The sequence below is a fragment of the Cryptococcus neoformans genome, chromosome 2, assembly GCF_000149245.1.
Source record: "Cryptococcus neoformans var. grubii H99 chromosome 2, complete sequence".
Classification (NCBI taxonomy): Eukaryota; Fungi; Basidiomycota; class Tremellomycetes; order Tremellales; family Cryptococcaceae; genus Cryptococcus; species Cryptococcus neoformans.
The window spans coordinates 51,207-64,829 of NC_026746.1; the positions used below are offsets into that span (position 1 = coordinate 51,207).

At 47.4% G+C, this 13,623-nt stretch overlaps 6 protein-coding genes and 1 non-coding gene; 3 read left to right on the forward strand and 4 right to left on the reverse strand.

Annotated features, from left to right (window-relative positions):
* Positions 1-186: 186 nt before the first annotated feature.
* CNAG_06782 (hypothetical protein) lies at positions 187-2,439 on the forward strand. XM_012192342.1 has 4 exons: positions 187-1,159; positions 1,217-1,399; positions 1,458-1,918; positions 1,980-2,439. Exons 1-4 carry the CDS (start codon positions 581-583, stop codon positions 2,344-2,346), a joined length of 1,590 nt encoding a protein of 529 aa, XP_012047732.1. The 5' UTR covers positions 187-580; the 3' UTR covers positions 2,347-2,439.
* On the reverse strand, positions 2,402-3,450 carry CNAG_06781 (hypothetical protein). XM_012192341.1 has 2 exons: positions 3,172-3,450; positions 2,402-3,067 (listed from the first exon to the last, which is right to left on the reverse strand). Exons 1-2 carry the CDS (start codon positions 3,417-3,419, stop codon positions 2,461-2,463), a joined length of 855 nt encoding a protein of 284 aa, XP_012047731.1. The 5' UTR covers positions 3,420-3,450; the 3' UTR covers positions 2,402-2,460.
* A 1,520-nt stretch (positions 3,451-4,970) lies between these two features.
* On the reverse strand, positions 4,971-5,471 carry CNAG_07461 (hypothetical protein; the record flags this gene model as incomplete). The annotated part of the gene is made up of 2 exons (XM_012191718.1): positions 5,333-5,471; positions 4,971-5,173 (listed from the first exon to the last, which is right to left on the reverse strand). The coding sequence occupies exons 1-2, from the start codon at positions 5,454-5,456 to the stop codon at positions 4,971-4,973; spliced, it is 327 nt and encodes a 108-aa protein (XP_012047108.1). The 5' UTR covers positions 5,457-5,471.
* Positions 5,472-5,711: 240 nt separating this feature from the next.
* On the reverse strand, positions 5,712-7,844 carry CNAG_06780 (hypothetical protein). The gene is made up of 3 exons (XM_012192340.1): positions 7,766-7,844; positions 6,529-7,702; positions 5,712-6,468 (listed from the first exon to the last, which is right to left on the reverse strand). The coding sequence occupies exons 1-3, from the start codon at positions 7,835-7,837 to the stop codon at positions 5,990-5,992; spliced, it is 1,725 nt and encodes a 574-aa protein (XP_012047730.1). The 5' UTR covers positions 7,838-7,844; the 3' UTR covers positions 5,712-5,989.
* Positions 7,845-8,805: 961 nt separating this feature from the next.
* Positions 8,806-10,353, forward strand: CNAG_12130. The gene is made up of 4 exons (XR_001045427.1): positions 8,806-9,029; positions 9,080-9,356; positions 9,420-10,008; positions 10,075-10,353. It is a non-coding gene; the product is annotated as a hypothetical RNA (non-coding RNA).
* Positions 9,428-10,346, reverse strand: CNAG_06779 (small nuclear ribonucleoprotein D1). XM_012192339.1 has 3 exons: positions 10,232-10,346; positions 10,092-10,168; positions 9,428-10,034 (listed from the first exon to the last, which is right to left on the reverse strand). The coding sequence occupies exons 1-3, from the start codon at positions 10,243-10,245 to the stop codon at positions 9,736-9,738; spliced, it is 390 nt and encodes a 129-aa protein (XP_012047729.1). The 5' UTR covers positions 10,246-10,346; the 3' UTR covers positions 9,428-9,735.
* Positions 10,354-10,469: 116 nt separating the features above from the next.
* Positions 10,470-13,019, forward strand: CNAG_06778 (serine-threonine kinase receptor-associated protein). XM_012192338.1 has 6 exons: positions 10,470-11,113; positions 11,168-11,262; positions 11,310-11,388; positions 11,443-11,551; positions 11,604-11,779; positions 11,847-13,019. Exons 1-6 carry the CDS (start codon positions 10,899-10,901, stop codon positions 12,274-12,276), a joined length of 1,104 nt encoding a protein of 367 aa, XP_012047728.1. The 5' UTR covers positions 10,470-10,898; the 3' UTR covers positions 12,277-13,019.
* The last annotated feature ends 604 nt before the right edge of the window (positions 13,020-13,623 follow it).

Consider the following 13,623-nt stretch of genomic DNA (forward strand, 5'->3'; position numbering starts at 1 on the left):
AGCTACCCACTTCTTTTTATCCACTTGATCTCCTTTTCGCTTTTTTTTTAAAACGACGACTCTGAATAATTTAACCGGATTCATTATGCGATGGACTCGTCCCTGTCTCAGTTACTTTCACACGAATCCACTAACCATCGATAAGACAGCGCTCTGATAAAAGACAATCTTCTTTCTTCCTTTCATTGTACACATGAGTAATGTAGCAAATCCGAGGAACTTCCGAGGTGATCAAAACTTTTTATAGCTTGCATTGCCAGGCTGCCTTCAATATACAGTGGGTGTAGTTTCTCATCCCCCACTGCTCATCGCCAGAAGGTCCTTTTTAAAAGAATATGGGCGATGCTCAACCTGACCGCTTCATTGTGGTAATGCTATAGATAGATTTGTGACGTAAGAAGGCAGTAGTATCTCACGGCCAAAAATCGCATTTCTCGACAACGACGCCTCCACAGGCGCGGTCACTTTGCCGCAGTCTCAAACCTCGTTACTTTCCTTCTTCCTTGCTAATCGCTTTTCATTTCTTTCAATGTCTACTTTGTAAATATCTATAACCCCCAAATCTAGCCAGGAAGCGTCGATGCTTCGTCGTAACTACACCCCGACACCATTAGGCTACGCCATCCTAACCTTTTTCACCTTAATCACTCTTTACCTTCTCACACCCACCGACTCATCCATCTCTCTCCTTCCATCATCATGGTCATCCCAGTCTGACACATGGACAGCACCACATAGACCTATCGGAAAAGAGGAAGACGAGCTCGATAACCGACCGCTGCCGCTTTTACCAAAAATCTACTCTTCCGAATTCCCGGACCTGAAACTCCCCGCATCTTTACTTACCTCACCGAAACTCTACCCTCTCAGCTCTCGCCTGGTATCGTTTCTCTCCCGACCTATCCTTTCTCATTCGGATGCATCACAAGCAAATTTTGAGAGTTGCCCATCAGAGCTGAGTGATAAGCTTGTGAATCCTGATCAGTATGCCGGTGATGGTCCATTCTGGAGGGATGATGTTGATGAAGCGGAAATTGTGAGACGGCGAGCAGATGTTGTTAGGTACTTGAGCGAAGCAGTGGAGAAGGGTGAACAAGTGCTGGGTCAGGAGGGAAAGACAGGAAAAGGAAGAGGGATCGTATTGACAGGTGGTAACCAAGTATGTCGCTTTGGTATAGCTGGCAATGGAGAAAAGTTATCGCTAATGCCAGAACAGGACACTACTCTCCGGACGATCACTGCTATCAAGCATCTTCGAAGACTAGGCGTCAAACTTCCCATCGAAGTGTTCCATTATTCGGACGAGCTTCATGATAAACAGCAGCGAAAAGAGATTGAGTCGCTTGGAGCGAGATTGAGAGAGGCAAAGGGGCTTGAAAAGGTTGCCGGTGTATGGAAAGTGAGGCATCCGTTTCGTACCCCTCCAAGGAGCATTTCTGACAAACCTTGTCACACAGAACTGGCAAATCAAAGGCCTCGCTCTCGTCCAATCTTCGTTCCGTGAAATTATCTACCTCGACTCTGACAACACCCCGCTTCGCTCTCCTTCTCATCTGTTCGAAGCTCCCATCTACACTTCCTCTGGTCGAGCTGCTTTCTGGCCTGACCTCTCCAAAGATCATCCCGACAACGCCATCTGGCGTCTGGTAGGCGAAACATGTTCCTTGGATCTCTGGACATTCGAAAGTGGACAGATTGTGGTGGATAAAGCGGGGAACGAAGGGATGAACCTAGCGGCGCTTATCATCGCTGCTGGGATGATGAGGGATAGAGATTTTTGGTTCCATATGTGCGGAGGGGATAAGGATACGTTTAGGTGGGCGTGGAGGATGTTGAATATCGAGTTTGGGGTGTCGCCGAGGTGGATGAGTACGGTAGGAATTCGAAATGAATTCGAAGACGGACGTTTTTGCGGACAGTAAGTCGTTTATCGATCTGCCACTACTTGCAAATGTCTTTAACTACTTCAATTCGTCTAGCTCTGTACTGCAATATGACCTGGCCACACCAGAAGGTTTCTCCCGCCCACCGCCCCTCTTTGTCCACTCTAACCTACTCAAACATCTCGGCGGAGCGGGCCTCTCAAAAGGCAATCTTTTCAAATTCATCCGCCGCATGTCCGAAGACTACTCTAGTTCTCCATTACTCAACCATGCGCACTCTTTTGTGTATGGTGCGAATGTGAGAGGGATGTGTTTGGATTTGGACTGGCACGAGGATACACCGCAAGAGGTGAAGGAAGATGTGAGCGTGGAGACTTATGCGGTGGAGCAGGAGGAAGGCGGAGTGTTTGATGGGTTTGAGGATGCATGGTGGGAAGAAGGAGGGCGTGTTGGAGGGTGGTAAAGCATAGAACGAGGAGCGAAGAAGAGCATTGATAGCGTATGTTGTTATTTCCGGATGAATCTTGTAACAATCATGTATATCGTGCATACAACACTTTGTTTTCAACCTTCAAGTTTAGAAACCAGACCTATCCATCCACTTCTCAGCCTCTAATCTCGCCCCCTCCGATAAGCCACCATTTTCCAACCCATCCGTCACCACCAGTTCCACCCCTTTACCACTTCGCCCACCTAACCACCCATGCCTGTTCGGGTTCTCCCCCACATGATCACGCACCAACCTGTTACTGGTTGACAGCGCCGTCATCCGAGTTTGGGAAGTGATCAACAAGATGGGGAAATGAGGCTCGTATTTGAACTTGGGCCATTCCCACCCTCCCTTCTTACCACCTACCACCCAATCAGCCAAACCGCCCCCATTTCCCTTCTCCCCTCCCTGCCCGGCACCTCGAGGATCCTTATCTGGCAAAGGATCAACCAACACTAACCCACTCGCCGGGAAATCTTCGATAAAAGCCTGTGCGAGCAATGTGGATATCCCTCGTGCAAAAATAATGGGCGGGAAGGGAATGGCCGAGAGACGTACTTGGGAAGAAAGGGCGGTGGTCATTTGTTGGAACGGGGATTCACCGGACGGGAGGGATTGAGGGGATGGGGCGGTGATGTCGATTTCGATGGAAGTGTATCCTCTCTCGGCAAACATACCTGACCATTCTGCCCATCTGCGTTGAAAACCAGATTACATCAGCTAGTTTTCTTCTCTTACCATAATTATGAACTAAACGATGGGACTTTCGATAGTCGCGATTTGATGAAATAAACTTACTCTCCCTCTTCTTCCACACCTAGACCCTTGGCTCTCAGAAAGACAACAGGCCAAGGACTCTCTCTCATCGCCATTGGCCCCGGTTTACGATACAAGTATCTGGTACATTTTGCTTCTGCCGCTTTGCCAGCTGTGGTGGAAAAGAGCGCGAGGGAGCGCAGGGGAAGAACAGCGGTGAAGCCGAACGAGAGGATCAGTGGACGGTAGCTGGTAAGGATGTGGCGGGCTCGGGTATGGAAGGTTGGCATGGTGCAGGTGAGAGAAGGGAGTTGATTAAAAAGGTCAAAAAAGGAGAGAGAACGAACAAGCTGTACTCGATAATAAGCGGGTAAAGGGTGCGTCTCAAGTGCGGTTACGTCACAGGTAAACAACTCTGCAACGCGGGCCTCCGTCAGCAGCTTTCATTACTACAAGCTAAAATAATTGACCAACCCTGCATATGCCATCCAAACCACCCTGCGTATCTGATATACTATGCCTTGGTCCTCTTCGGGCCCTTCAACTTTCACTCATGCTCGTGAGCAAACGCAACTACAGACTTATCCTCCCAAGTGCTACTGACTTCCTAGTCGGCTCCTTCCGGGGGCTGTAGTCGCTAACAGCTTTGAAACAGCGCAGATGGACTAACACCGTGACTCCATCCGTCACGAGTAGAAGCCAGTCGGAAAAGGTGAAGATCCCTGTATGCAAATGAGCTAGACGTACTTGAGTGAGGAAATTCTCTTGATGAAAAAGTTTTTCATCTGTATACCATCCATGGCCATAGCCTTTATACAGCACCCTGCCCCAATCCGATTCAGAAACTTAGGCTGAAGAACACTCGATTAATACCACGGCTGGGTACAGCGTGGGAAACCACAAACCACGAATCACAACTGTGCAACATCAACCTCACCAGGATTCTATCTTCATTGCCCAACTTCATTACGTCGAAAGATGTAATCAAATCTATCTCGCCTTCCCATTTTTGCCCGAACAGTCTTAGTCCTGTTCGGAAATGATTGTAGTGATCTCTTAGTGAGAAGATACTGAGGGGAGTGAGAAGGACATGATGGTTCCCGTCTCATTTCGTCTACACGGAGAAGTCTATATATATATATCTTTCCCCAACTCTACACGCTGACCAATTGTTTTCATCTTCGGGAACCCCTTCCTCTCTCTTCCTCCTTCTCTGATCTTTCCAGGGCATCTCTTGATCCAGGCTCATTGCTCGCCTTCTTTCTTCCTCTCTCCTCGCCATCTCAAACTACTTCTTCGTCTTCTTCACACCTGCCTCCTTATCCTCCGCCTACGAAGAACCGTTTCCCGGCCATGCAAAGGCCGCGTACTCATCTGAGGAATCCCAAGGATCAGGGTCGACTCCATGCGATGATCATCTCCTCAATGGTGCTTCACAATCTACTTGTCACAACTGGCGACATCGAAGAGTGGGAGGCACAGCATTATCATGACATGTTGGTGGACGATGACCAACGGTCACTGCGGGAGGGAGAGTTGACCAGAAAGAAGCATCTTATTCGGCAGATGATGCGTTTGCGAGGCGATACATTGGATAACCACGCCCCATATTAAATCTAGAAAATGGATGAGAAATCATAGCAATTTTGACACATGTTATTTTTTACATCATCCGCTATTGACTAATACGAATTTTCTTTCCCTCCGATCTGTCTGCGTTGAGATTCGTACAAGGCAACTGCTTTCTTGTATGCCTCCACCGTGTTACCTGGCACAGAAGGCAAGATGAAGCGTCGTGCAATCTCAAAGATCGACGTGTCTTCCTTTGCAGACACTTCCTTCTATCTGTATTCCATCTCCTCTTCCTTCATCCTCCTCTCCGCCCTCCGGTGCTCTTCTAGGGCCTGTTCTTCCCGATCACGTCTGGCCTTGTGGCCAGCCAACCGCTCTCGTTCCAAACTTAAGATAGCCTTTTTCAGTTCCGTGTATTCTTTATGGAACTGGCGTTTCTTGTTGAGCCCACTGTCCTCCATGGCCATGAGAGCTGAGCCGAGGTCAGTTAGGTCTGCTTGACAGGCCGCGAGATGTTGATGTTATGGCCGCCAGATCTATATCTTGATAATGGTTTACAAACTCACGAGGAATCTGTTAGGGATGGCTGCAATGGCCCTGGCCCTTTCAGACAACCCTCGTCTTCATTCACTATCATCCTTTCTCCCTTTGGACGTCCTCCCTTGTATCACAGTTGCCACCCTCGTCGTCACCCTCAGAGTCTCCTTCATCTTCTCCTCCAAAAGCAACATCGTCGGTATGTTCAGCCGAACCATTTTCTAAATGATAGTCATAACGCGCCATCCAGGTAGGAGCTGGAAGAGGAACCAAGCTTAAGAGTCTCTAAGAGCTTAGTTCTCTCCTACGGAATAGCATAGAATATGATGGGGAACACATAGGGGGAATTCTCCTTGAGGAATTGATGAGATGAACCCGTTTTGACATCTTTGCTTTTGAGGATGGATTGCGGTGTATGGAAGACATTTTGAAATGGGGATTTGGACTTTATGGAAGATATTTGGAGGAAAGAGAGAAGAATTTAACACTCCCTATGGGTGTGTGACATTTATATACGCCGGCTGTCCAGGCGGATCTGGATAGAAGGAACTCGAACGAGGAATATATGTACATGTGTTATAACAACTAACAACTAAAACAAATAACTTGTGAATAACTAGAAGAGTCGTCATTAATCGTAAGTGGTCGTAAATGGCCGAAAATCGTTATCATTGCCGCTTTCTGTCTCCGACTTCCTGTGAATGCCAATCCGAACGCCCTCCCATCAAACTTACCCAGCAACTGGTTCATATTATCCTTCCCTCAAGATGTAATCGCCACAGGCGACCCTCGCGAAGACAATGTCCATCTCTCCACGCGTCAAGAGTCGGAAACTCAATCCGCGAGGAATGTGCTCTTTAATATGGCCAAATGGATCCTGAAGAGCCGGATCATCGTCCTCTGAGATGTCAACCTCGCCGATTTCTGAAAGGCAAAAAGGCTTATGACCACTGGCATCTAGCTCGATAGCCCGAGACAAGTCCTCGATAGCCTTGGAAAAGTCAACGGTGCTTTGGGTCGCACGATAGTCATGGTTGGAACCGCCAAACTTAGCGCCGTCAGGTGAAATAGGAGGGGTAAGGAGTGGGACGAAAGCTTGGCTCGACGCTGCGAATTGATGACGGCCCTCTGCATACGAAGGGGGGAGAGAAAACTTGCCAGACGTTGAAGGGGAAGGAGGACCGTAAGGAACAGGTTGGTGCCCCTCGTTCATGCGCGCGATGGACACCTCTGAGATAAATTAGTATCATAAGCCATTCCGTTCATGAAGCTAAATGAGACGATACATACGAGTTCTCCAAGCATCCACCAGTTCTTTCGCCATATGGCCATCCGTATCTTCTTCCATTCCTTCCGTACCTTCTTCCACTCCTTCCGTACCTACTTTCATTCCTTCCGTACCTTCTTTCATCTCTTCCGTATCTTCCTCCATTTTTTCCCCATACTCCTCGATCTCTTCCGTAGATTCCGCCTTGCTCAGAACATCAAAGTTAGCTACATTATTGTGCCTGTTGCTGGGTGGATTGTTTGGAGCTGCATTTGAATTCAGCCTCGAAGACCTTCGTGGAGCCGGATTCCCACCCAAACCTCTATTGCCTCCATTTCCTGATCCTCCACCCCCCTTGCCATTGCCTGAACCTCCACCACCACCAAAGCCTCCCCCACCACCGCCACTAGCACCGTCGCTGGCGTCCCCCTTCTTGTTACCACCTTCATCTGCACTTTCGGTCACCTTCGCCTTCACACTGTAGCGTCTACCGTGGTAATGCTTTCTATGGTGCAATGCGATGGCCCCTTCTTTGGCATGACCGTCCACATGGACGTGGTTCTCGCTTGGAATGCCGAGAGGTAAAGGACTATCGTTCGATGATTGTGGGGAGACCGGAGAAAAATCCGATGTCACTGCCGCAATTATGAGCAAAATGGTACCCTCAAAGCGATCTCTAGCCTCTTGATCGATTTCCCAGTCTTCAGTAAACAGCGTATTGGGCATATCGCTCCAGACCTCTTCAAGGTTATCCAAGTCGTTGGCCGAAAGGGCATCTCCATATTGAGAGTGGAATCTCTTCACAGCTTTATCATTGGCCTCCAAGACGACAACATTCCTGCCCGCCTCATCCATCATCATCGCTAGTCGACAGAAGCTCCAATCGACAATCGTAAATCCGAGTCGGCACTTAAACAGGTCGAAGGCAGTGACGACATACCAGACAGACTGGAAAATGCCTTCCTTGCAGTCGTAATAGAAAGAATTGCGCTGCTGCTCTCTTTCCGATTTAGTACGCCATTTTAGTTCGCCTACGCCGCAGACCTTTTCAACGACACCGCCTCTACAAACCCTGAACACGAAATCCGGTGTGGTCGCCCCCTTCTCGGTCGACGTTTCAGAAATGGATTTAATTTTAGATATCGATCTATCAAAAGAAATGGATGACGCACGGCCATCTTTTGCGCTTTTCGCCGTCTAGAAAAGATATCGAAACGTGTCAGATATTTTGAGCTCATCTAATATCTTGAAAGAACTCACTTCCGGTCGTTTGAACTCTTTGACCACATCTGTATCGGACCATTGTCGTCCCATAAATTCCTGACGTGACATATCATAATTATCATATTGAAAATATGGCAGTAGAGAACCAATGAAGGAAAAGAAATAAAGTAAGTAATCGGTGCTGGCGCCCGACTCGTCTGCGATCGTCCGATATCGAGCAGCCATCCTTAGTCGCCCAAGCATATTTCTTTCACGTATCTCAGAAAGAGAATTGATGGCCACCACATTAGGGACTGAATATAGTTGGTTGATATCGAAGGGAACATAGCACAAGGGCGAAGGATATGTTGCGTTAGCGGGATGACCGGGCGTGAAGGACATGGTTGAGGCAGTGATTTGAATGAGTGGATGATTGAATGCTAATAAAATGAACAAAAAGGAAAACCAAGTTAAAAAAGGAAAAACCAAGTTAGACTTTAGACTTGGATGGTGGTGCTTTGGCCTTTGTAGTGCTATTGGGCCGTTCGGTACGGGAATGGAGTATTACGTAATATAAGATAAGAGCCGGGAGGAGGAGAGTTGTAATGAGGATTAGGCTTAGATTGTAAAGGAGTTCGATCACACAAACCTGATCTCCAATTCTGCCCCCAGTCTCCTGCGCTGATGCCTGGTTTCAATGACAAGTTACACCATTGCTACAGAGACCTATAATACAAAGACCCATAGCGAGCCATAGGCTACACTCAGTAATAGGATGATTGCATAACCTCCTCCTGTAACAGCTCAACTCCAACAACCATTACACCCTGCTGTCAATCTTGGTATGTAGTAACTTCTTCCTCAGTATCATAAACCGGGGTTAGTTATGGTCCGCCTATATTATTTACGGCCCCCAAAACGCGGCTTTTTTAACTCTTAAAAAACTATCTCTAGGAGATTACAAAATGCATAGCAAATTACTAATATGGCTATTATAATCACTCCAGTCACCCGGTCCAAGCACCTCGGCGCGTCCCTTCATCCCAAGGCGCACCTCCCATGTATACTACTGTTGTACATGTCATAGGACACATCATAAGACCCAAGGTTCTTTCTTTTCAGCATGTCCATCAACGGCCGCGCCTTGTCAATATCCGCCGCGCTTGCTCAGCTAGCTGACGCTCTGCCATGTGACGCGACTACTCGTGAAGCGTTTACTCTTCAAGAGACTACCCTCGCCGGCCAAAAGTAGTAGCAAATAAGGCGCGTATGAGCTGCAGGCTACTATCGTTAACGGAATGACGGACAAATACGACCCTTAGTGAGTTTAACGCGGCTTTAGCGACATGATACTGAGATGGTCCAAAACAGTGCATCTAAATCCAGATGTGACATGGCCACAGCTTCCATCGGGGCTGTGCTCCAGCTAACCGAGAAGATGATTTGGGGCTATCATTATTCCACAGAATGCCAACGATGCCATAATCAGACCCTTGAACCGGAATTATGGAAATAGCTGATTGTTTTTCGAACAACCATAAAATGACGCTTCCATTTCTTGACCGACTACTGTCGATGGAGTGGTTGGCCTAAAGTTGAAAAATCTGAATGACATGCAATGCTCTGGCAATAAGCCGAGAAAGGCCAAGTTCGTCAATCTTTGGAATTTTAACCCATTCACCCGCAACACAAAAGACTGAATAGCTTGTAGTTTGGGTTTTATTCGGTTGCCGTCAATAGCTATTCGGGTTCTCGCGCGAACTGTGCCTGTACGGTAGCTGGGATGTTGTTGTAAACCCTTACGCCGATGGATGATTCTAAATGAGAAGATGAAATCGCTGTTTGACGTAGTAGAGGTTTCTGTTCTAATTGGTAATTTCTTCATGATCCTATAATACAGTAAGCATACCTTGCCATCGCAAACTGACTCAACAAACAATGAGCAAACTTTGCAGTCACCTGCATAACAATGCCGAATGTATGAATAACAACGCTCCATTCACTTTCCCATTTCGCCCTTCAGCACCCTAGAAACCCCTTCCTCTAGGCCTGGGTGCACCTCGACCACCACCGCCCCTGGCTCCTCTGGCTCCCCTAGCCGCTCCTCTAGCTCCCCTAGCCGCTGCTCCTTCCTTCTTCTTCTTAGGCTTAGGCGCGTCGTCCACCAACAAAGTATCAAGAGGAAGAGAGTCGGGGAGGATGAAATATCGAATGTTATTTCCTCGGATGGCTATAGAGTCAAGGGACAAAGGTGGCTGGGATGAAGGCTGAGATCGGAGAGTGAGCTTAACAGACTTGAGGTGGGTGTTCATTTGAGGGTCCACAGCTGGGTTCCACGTTTAGCATGGGACGTTCTCCTTGGACAGAAAAGGCGTCCACTTACAAGTGATGGTACCATGGATGACAGTCCCGTTCTTGAGCTCGATCGTGACCGTCTCGTTATTGAGCTTCATCAAAAACCTAAAGCGGGTACGAATTAGTCCCTCTGAAGGCATTCTCGATGAAAAATGGAAATATACATACCTGACGAGCTTCATTCTGCAAGACGGAGTCGGATGAGTACTGGTAGTAGTTTTAGGGGGGTATACAAGGATTCCGAAAGGTTTATTTGTTGATTACGGTGTATATTTGTATGAAGTGCTGAAAGATAGAGAACACTAAGAGCGTCTCGGTAATTCCGGCGTTAAAATTGAGTGGCACTGTACGCGTCACGCCGCTGCGTGTCTGTCTCCACTCGAACATAACTCATTGTTTATCCCTCCTGCTTTGTACATTTCAACCTCGCCAACTCTCATCTCCTCTTTCACCCCCAAAAACCCTCATCTTTACCGCCATCACCCCGGCACTCCGTTCACATCCGCCTTCCGCTCCCACCTTCTCGCTTTTCAATCATCTCGCGTTGCACTCCGGATCCCACACTCACCTCTAATCACTTCAGCTGTCACTTATAACCTCAAAACACATATTTCTCATACTATTAGTGCTCTACTTCATTGCCACTCTATCAATAACGACTGAACGACAATCTAGATCATATCAATTCAATCGAAACGATACTCCACGCGCAACCTTGACGGTGTAACTGCGTCTCCTTTTACGTCCCAGATACCTCTTTTTTTATACTTGCGAACCAAATCAATATAGTGCATCACTCAAAACTCAATCTAGAAAATCTACTGCAATAGCAACGATGCAGGGATACAGCAACGGCTACTCAGGTTTTCCGGCCTCTCTCAACCCCAACCCTGCGGTTGGGCAATACGCTCCGCCCCAGCAAGCGCAGCTTTCCATTCAGTCTCGTTCTGGTTCTGTCCCCTCATCTCAGTCGCATGAAGCTATCAAAGTCCAGCCATTGTTATGCTCTGGCCACACTAGACCTGTAACACATCTCCAGTTCTCAAACGTGTGCGTGATGGATGGTTAAGTAGACTTCTAGTATGAAAACTGACGTATCAGCAGGCTTGACGACGGAACTTATCTCTTGATCTCAGCGTGTAAGGATGGAAATCCCATGCTTCGAAGCTGGCTCGGAGATTGGATTGGTACTTTTATCGGTATGTTACAATGACTTTGATTCGGCTACATGCTAACACAGATATAGGACACAAGGGCGCTGTGTGGTCTTCCAAGATTTCACTCGATACTTCTCGGGCCGTTACCGGTAGTGCCGATTTCACTGCGTACGTTATACCTGCAATGGGAATTGATGACGAGTATTGACAGATGGTTAATAGGAAAATTTGGGATACCTACACTGGCGAAGCCCTCCACACTTTTTCTCACAACCACATTGTCCGCACAGTTGCTTTGAACCCTCAACAGACCCCTCAATACCTCCTCACTGTGAGTAGTCGCTTATATTCGCCGATAGCGCTTGTCTGATCTCATATGGTAGGGTGGACACGAGAAAAAAATCCGCCTTTTCGACCTTGGCCGACCTGACGCTGAACCTCTTGTGCTTGGCACCAATCCCGACGGCTTGTCTTGCGAAGGCATTGTTAAGAGTCTTGTTTGGGACGAAGGCCAAAATGGAACTATGGGTGTCAGCGCTGCCGAAGATGGCAAAGTTCGGTGGGTATACAATCCATTTTTTCTTGACCGTCTACAGTGCCGCAGAACTAACTTTTTGCGATTTCAGATGGTGGGACCTTCGAACACTGAGCCAAGTGGCCTCTCTCGACCTTGGTGAACCCATCTCTAGCATGGAACTCGCCCACGGTGGCGGTACCCTCAGCGTTACAGCGGGCAAGAATGTTCATTTCCTCGACATTCTCCGCCAACACCCTCCAGTTACCATCCCTCTTCCACACCCCGTCACATCCGCTTCTCTCCACCCTTACCTGCGTGACAGATTCGTGGCCGGTAGTACGTCTGACCCTTGGGTCCGAGTTTACGACCTTGATTCTGGCAAGGAGCGAGAAGTGTACAAGGGCCACCATGGACCCGTGCTCTGTGCGAGCTACAGTCCTGACGGGGAGGTTTACGCGAGTGGTAGTGAGGATGGCACTATTAGGCTTTGGCAAACGAACCCTGGAAAAGCTTATGGGCTGTGGCAAACTTCAGATTAAGGTCTTATTGATAGTAATTTGAGGGTGGATGCAGGTACAGGAAAAGATGAAGAACAGCAGGAAACGTAGCCTGTAAACTGTGTCACGCATGAGATAGACGAGGTGTAAAGGGATCTGAATCGCGAAGCACTGATCGCGTCGTTGTCATTCACCGCCTGAGGATGACTAGGGGAAACAAGACTGGGAATGGGATGGAGACGAAAATAATATTAAACGACATTGAATTCAGTACCGTTATGCTTACAAATAGTCCATATACAGCATGTCCTCTTCCGCAAGATCTTCATTCTATTATCACTTCAACGCTACTTCCCTTCGGTAATTGTGATTGTAATTCCGGTTCCGAACTGAAGCATCTTTCTTCCCCACCAGCATCTTCCATATTTTAGGATGACGTCCTTCCGTTGTCTTCAAGGAGCGATCGACTATGTTCTTCGATGTGTAAAGTAGTTGCAATAATCTTACACAACTCAAATTCATCAGATAGGGTGTTTTAATGACCTGTTGATGTACATGTACTCATTACACCAATGTTATACTTTCCTTGGACCCTCTTTGCTCTCCTTTTTCACGAAAGGTCTGTTAGCGCTTTTTGTCAGTGATCGTTTGCCTGTTCGTTTAAATTGATCTTTTTTTTCCTTTCCTTTTTACTGCATTCTTCCTCTGTCATTCACTACATCAGAACATCCCAATCTAGTATCATATCGATCTGCTGGAAGATCATGAAGATAGTTGATGGTGCTGATGAACAGAACATTATCTTACTTGAAACTCTCGTAACAGTAGAACATGACATCTTTTGGCCCCGGTCCGTTCTGAGAACCGCTATTCGCAGCATTATCTAGTTTATCTCAAATACAGATCAAAAAGTAACTAAGATGACATTCCCAGAGCATTTAAAAGGGTATTAGAAGAGAAAGTGTTGTGTCATTAAGTCATTAAACGTACGCTGGGGGTCAGGAGACTCTCGAGGAAGAATGAAGAAACAAAATCAAAGGAACGACGAACTCCTCGCTGTTCTAATATTAAGATAATCGATAAACCACCTTTACGTAATACGTATATAATGCCGCAAACCAGAACGCCGACAGCAGACAAAAAAGGTCACGGCGGACGATCTGATGCTGGGCCAATGCTGGGTTTACATTATTATTAGAGCACTTTAGGCCGTATGATTTTATCCATTGATGGTCATGCACTATGCGCATACACAGACTGCCTTCTCAACATGGCCATGGATCATCGGTAGAACTGCTGCATAAGCGCTCGATCTCGGGTTTCTTTTTCCGCATAACCCTGGAGGCACCTTCGATTCGGCCAACTCCTAAGGAGCCGAATCCGATAACG